Source organism: Bombus vosnesenskii, unplaced genomic scaffold (assembly GCF_011952255.1).
Source record: "Bombus vosnesenskii isolate JDL3184/JDL3185 unplaced genomic scaffold, Bvos_JDL3184-5_v1.1 scf7180000013264, whole genome shotgun sequence".
In the NCBI taxonomy this organism is placed as follows: domain Eukaryota; kingdom Metazoa; phylum Arthropoda; class Insecta; order Hymenoptera; family Apidae; genus Bombus; species Bombus vosnesenskii.
The window spans coordinates 3,962,662-3,967,965 of NW_022882924.1; the positions used below are offsets into that span (position 1 = coordinate 3,962,662).

The 5,304-nt window shown below is 43.2% G+C and overlaps 2 protein-coding genes across 3 annotated transcripts; one reads left to right on the top strand and one right to left on the bottom strand.

Annotated features, from left to right (window-relative positions):
* The first annotated feature begins 110 nt into the window (after positions 1-110).
* On the top strand, positions 111-3,477 carry LOC117236132 (clavesin-2). The gene is made up of 4 exons (XM_033498826.1): positions 111-2,261; positions 2,414-2,724; positions 2,811-2,904; positions 2,991-3,477. Exons 1-4 carry the CDS (start codon positions 1,877-1,879, stop codon positions 3,143-3,145), a joined length of 945 nt encoding a protein of 314 aa, XP_033354717.1. The 5' UTR covers positions 111-1,876; the 3' UTR covers positions 3,146-3,477.
* Positions 3,478-3,488: 11 nt separating this feature from the next.
* On the bottom strand, positions 3,489-5,141 carry LOC117236137 (methylmalonic aciduria and homocystinuria type D homolog, mitochondrial). 2 transcript variants are annotated; one of them, XM_033498841.1, is made up of 5 exons: positions 5,027-5,141; positions 4,737-4,875; positions 4,246-4,658; positions 3,940-4,114; positions 3,489-3,858 (listed from the first exon to the last, which is right to left on the bottom strand). In XM_033498841.1, the coding sequence occupies exons 2-5, from the start codon at positions 4,873-4,875 to the stop codon at positions 3,707-3,709; spliced, it is 879 nt and encodes a 292-aa protein (XP_033354732.1). In that variant the 5' UTR covers positions 5,027-5,141; the 3' UTR covers positions 3,489-3,706. The 2 variants fall into 2 exon arrangements, with proteins under 2 accessions (XP_033354732.1, XP_033354741.1); XM_033498850.1 differs by having other exon boundaries at positions 3,489-3,764; positions 3,898-4,114.
* Between the last annotated feature and the right edge of the window lie 163 nt (positions 5,142-5,304).

The window sequence follows — 5,304 nt, forward strand, 5'->3', positions numbered from 1 at the left end:
TCTTTTGTTTCCCTTTTTCCTTGCAACATCGATGTAAATACCAATTCGAAAAGAAAACGTAAGTCGCACGACTTTCCAATAGCCATGCGGAACATCGATGTAAAGCGCAGCTTGAGAAAGCACGAGAGACGAACCGATGTGCAAAGATACGCGTAAAGTAGGAAAGAATAGAAAGGCACAACTACAAATGCAGATTGAACGGCGACTTTCACCGAGTCGAGAAACGTCCTGGTACACGACTGATTACGCAAGCAAATGGGAAGAAACGCCAGTCACGTGTAACGGCCAATCATATATCGTAGACCTATGATCGAGAAAATCCTGTTCGAAGCGTTTAAAAAAAGAACGTATAAACATAGCGAGGAATGCGTATCGATCCGAGTCGACGAGGGAACAAACGGTGAAAGGAAATAGTATAGAACGTTGAGAAAAGCGGAAGGCGGTTAGTGAAAAAACGACCGGTAGTAATATCGTAAAAAAGACCGATTTTATTAGGCGTGCGCGTTTTACCTTGGCGTTGCCGTTCGCTGCTTTCGACGAACAACGGCAAATCTTCCGAGTTTTCCGATCGTTTCGTCGATGACTATGTCGTCGTAGTATATAAAACGCAGCCTCGATATTCAGCTGGCCGACCGAAAGGAGACTCGCGGTGAAAGTAAAACGTAAAATTACGAGAAGAAAGCGAACCCTCGAGTGGCCACCGTTTTATACCGTTTAATACCGTCTAATAACGTAGGCGCATTGTTCGTCCGCGAATCGAATCGAGTGTTGCGAACTTGAGAATTCCCGTCGTCCAAGATACGTCAAATGCGTGGAGAAACGACGTCGCGTTTCTTAAAGTGGGAACCTTTGAACGGCGACGAGTATTATTCGCGTGCGTGTCGAATCTTTTAGGCATTCGAAAATGAAAAGAACTATGTAAAGGGAAGGAGAAGAGCAAAGCGAGTGCGAAGAGAGGAAGCAGAGCGGTAAGAGCGGGAAAAGTAGGAGCGGTAAGAGCGGTTCGCGTACCACGATCTGGCCTTAAATTGATCGAGCGAGCAAGCAAGCGGATTACTCGGGTCCAAGTCGGTCGAGGAGAAAGATTTCTCAACGCGGCACAAGATATTGTGACGCGAATAGTGATCGACGACCTTGGCTAGCCGCGATTAGCCGTGTATTTCCGAGTAACTGTAAGGATACGAACGTCGTTCGGTGTGCCGCGTTACCGATTGCCAGCACCATGCTACGAACCGCTAGAGTGTCACGTCGAACCAACCGTTTCGATTTTTGAACGTACATCTATAAATAAACGTCGCGATTTCTCGCGTGTTCTCTATATTCTGTTTGAACCGCGGTTACTATTTTACGACGATTGCGCGTCAAAAAGCGACCAACGGATATTCGCGATCGCCCGTTAACGCTTGGTTAACGAGAAGGAGAACGAGGTCGTAAACATGGACATCGGAAGATACGCGAAAGATCGGCGAGGTCGTATCGTTGGTTGTTAGAAAGCGCTGCGAAGAATCGCAAGGACAGTTGTTCTCTCGCAAGTAGATCGATGTCGAACTTTCTCCTCGACGACGAGTCGCCGAATGGCGTAAGAACTCGCCGAGTCTCGTAATCGTCGGTAGCTTGGTTAAAATTCGAACGAGCGAAACGAGGACGCGGCAAGACGGAGAAAGGAAGAAGAAGCGCAGGGGAAGGAGCAGAAGTGGGATAAAAGTGGTAGTAGTGTGGTAGCAGCAGCAACAGCAACGACGGAACGAGGACAAGAAGGCAAAGGAGGAGGAGCAGCAGCAGCAGCAGAAGGAAGAGCAAGAGGAAGAGGGGAACCGAAAGCGCGGAGCGATCCGTAAGGAGAGCGGTACTTGTCCGATTCTTTCGGACGCGAACGATGGCAAAGTCGGAAGAAGAAAATTACGGATGCGCGTTAAGCGAGAGCACGAGAACGATCGCCCGCGTGGAACTTCGCGAAGACGATGCCATCAGGGAAGAAACCTTGAAACAATTCAGAGATTGGATTCAAAAGCATCCTAATATCAAGCGTTGCAGAACGGACGCGGCCTTTCTCCTCAGGTTCCTCAGAACCAAGAAGTTCAGCGTGCCGATGGCGGAAGAGATGCTCGAACGCTATCTAACTATCAGACAATTGTATCCAAACTGGTTTCAAAATCTCGATGTCGAAGATAAAGACATCGAGGCTATCATAGATGCTGGTTATCTGATACCGTTGATGCAACGCGACCGTCATGGTCGACGAGTGATACTCTCTTGCGCAGGTCAGTATCCGCCAATCACCACAATATGTAAGTAGTTTGATTTGCTCTATTCTCAAAGTAAGCTTTCCGCCTCTTCCTCCTTCGTTTTTTTTTTTGTTTCCTCCCGTTACTTTGCACGCGTCTTTCAAGCACTGACATCCTTTCTCCCAAAGGGCGTTTCGATCCTTACAAATACACGTCCGCTCAAATGGCTCGAGCTCATAGTCTCGTAGTGGAATCTCTAATGGACGACGAGGAGAATCAGGTCCGTGGATACACACACATCAACGACGAATCTGGATTGACAATGGGTCATCTTAGCGCCTGGTCCCTAACGGATATTCGTAACATGTTACGATGCATTCAAAACAGTACACCCATGAGACACAAAGAAACTCACTTTGTTAATATCCCGAGTTGCGCGATCAAAGTCATCGAGTTTGGCATTTCTCTTCTGAACGATAAGTTGAAAAATCGAATCATGGTACGTACGCTTGTATGCGCGATCCTACATTTTTCTTTAATCGAACGTTCATCTTCGAATAATCTCTGTGCTATACTCGCATTAAGGTACACAAGAGCCTGGACGAATTGAAAACAGCGATTGATCCAAGAATCTTGCCGAAAGAGTACGGGGGAGAAATTCCACTCTGCGAGATGATCGGTATGTATATACGTATTGATAATCGTTCATCGTCGACCATGTAGTTTTGGTTTTAGTCAAAGTTTCAGTTCTGCTTTGCTTTTCAGCAAATTTCAAGAAGACTTTGAGGGAACAGAGGAATCGAATAAAGGAGCTCGACGACATGTACATAGAGATTACATCGGCGGATTGTCATTATGTTTCGACGAACGACGATTTGTGCGGTATCTCTGGCTCTTTCCGCAAACTCGAAGTCGACTGATATTCTTTCTTCCTGGCGAACGCGATCCTCTCTCGCGTCTCTTCGCGTTCTTTCGCTCGCAGCGAAACGATTTAAACGAAACTCGAATCTATTCGCGCTCCTAGATAAATATTTATTCTTACCTCGTATATCAGAATTCTCCTGCCGGTGGTATTAGTTACCTATGATCGTTTCAATTTACGTACAACATAGAATAAGAGATGACACACGTTGCACATTCTTAGGAAAGTAATTCCATCTTTAACGTACAACTGCAAGCTGTTGCAAGTTCGCAACTGTCCAAATACGAAACAGTGTACGTGATAATGTAAAGCGTACCGAAAAAAACAAGCATTTTACGTACGATTATATCGTATGAAATTTCTTTTTAGATTTGTACAATACATGCCAACTCAAAAATTACGTATCATTTGAATGATGAAAAACAACAATATAACACTCGTAAAAACGTATTTTGTATATATATATATATATGTATATATATATATATCGACGCTCTTTATTCTCCTTCTCCTCTCGCTCTACGTTTATTAAGCTTCGTTAACATTTACAAGCTCGCATTCATGTAGAATCTCTCTTAAAAATTCTGTACTCGCGGGAGCTGTGGTGTAGAAATTTCCTGCAACGTACAGAACGGTACCTGTGACCGTATTGTCGATTGAATCGTACAACCGCGCGACGTCGACAAAATCTTCGATAAGCGATCGACTGATCTATAATTGAAAATAAAGCATACGCTTACGCTTACTTACCCAAAAAATTTTTCGCGTTATTATCGTACAAAATGACCTTACAATTGCTCCTATGTAATATTTTAAATCCTAAGCAACGGAATCGCTCGTCCGTTTTGTACAGAGTACTATTTTTTTGTAGATTCAAATGAGGTTGTCCACTAAATGGATTGATGAAGTCTGCCCAATAACCCATTCTTCTCAATTTTGCACAAATATCTGAAGCAGCTAGCACAAACTGTAAATAAAGGAAGAAACGATTTGTACGGATCGTATTGACGATTCACTGCCTGGTTTACACCGGCTACTCTTTAAATATATAGACAAGGATACTTTTCGGTATAATTTAACAAAGTCATACATACTTACGTATTTAGCTAGCTTCTCAGTTTCTATTTCTCTGTTCCATTTCATAACCTTCGGGTTAATCGATTGGCTGACAGTAACGATAGTAAGCTGGGGAGAACCGACGTCTAAACATCCAGGAAATAGCTCCTCTATACCTTTTCTTAGCAACAAAGGGCATTCTTGCGCTACGTAACGAAGCTCTGGACGCTGATTGTTCTTTCTCGAACGACTCAATAAGCGACCAGATTTTTCTTTGGGACCATCTACCAAGATCTGTTTGTTGGAATGCAGGTCGACTAATTGCGTCTTGACCTGAATGGTCGTGGTTACATCCGACCAGCCGGGACCGATGCTTCCTGGTAAATAAAATCTGAATCCCCTTGGTGTTAAAAGCTCCCAATTGGAATTTATTCCAAGTACAGCACCATCCACATCTGGAAACAATCGAGAACGACTATAAGAAAAGGATTTTTGTTGTTAAGCTATCGTCGCAAAGAAACGATTACATTTACCATTTAAGTTTTCACTATTTGCCTGCACGATTTTGTACGAATCGGTGCTTTTATCGCTACGTCGAGAGTACCGACTCTTTGAAAACACATTAAACAGAATCGTAGCACTAGTTTTCTTGGCATATTTTACGCAAAGCATCTGAAAAAATGACATTGCATAGGTTATGTTCTACCATTTCTCTTCGTAAGATCGGATTCAATGAATAAGTAATTGTCAAATAATCGTCGATTGAATCGTATTTACAACTGTGCCGCAATTAAGTTAGTATTGTTAGAAGAAACCTCGTTACCGTTGGATCACGATTCACATGCTGAATTAACAATTTCTTTATCAAAGGTACCGTTTTGCGATTGGATTATCTAACCTTACGATCTTTTGATTCATCCGTATATATCCAACTATATACATAACGCGATATCGAATCGAACGCGACACCATTCGTGCAACAACAGAATTTAAGGAGATGAACATGATTGTTTCATCGCCAGATGGCACTATACGTTCGTCCTTCTCACGACTGTATATATATATATACAGCCGAATGATTAACGGGGCATAGAACCGTTT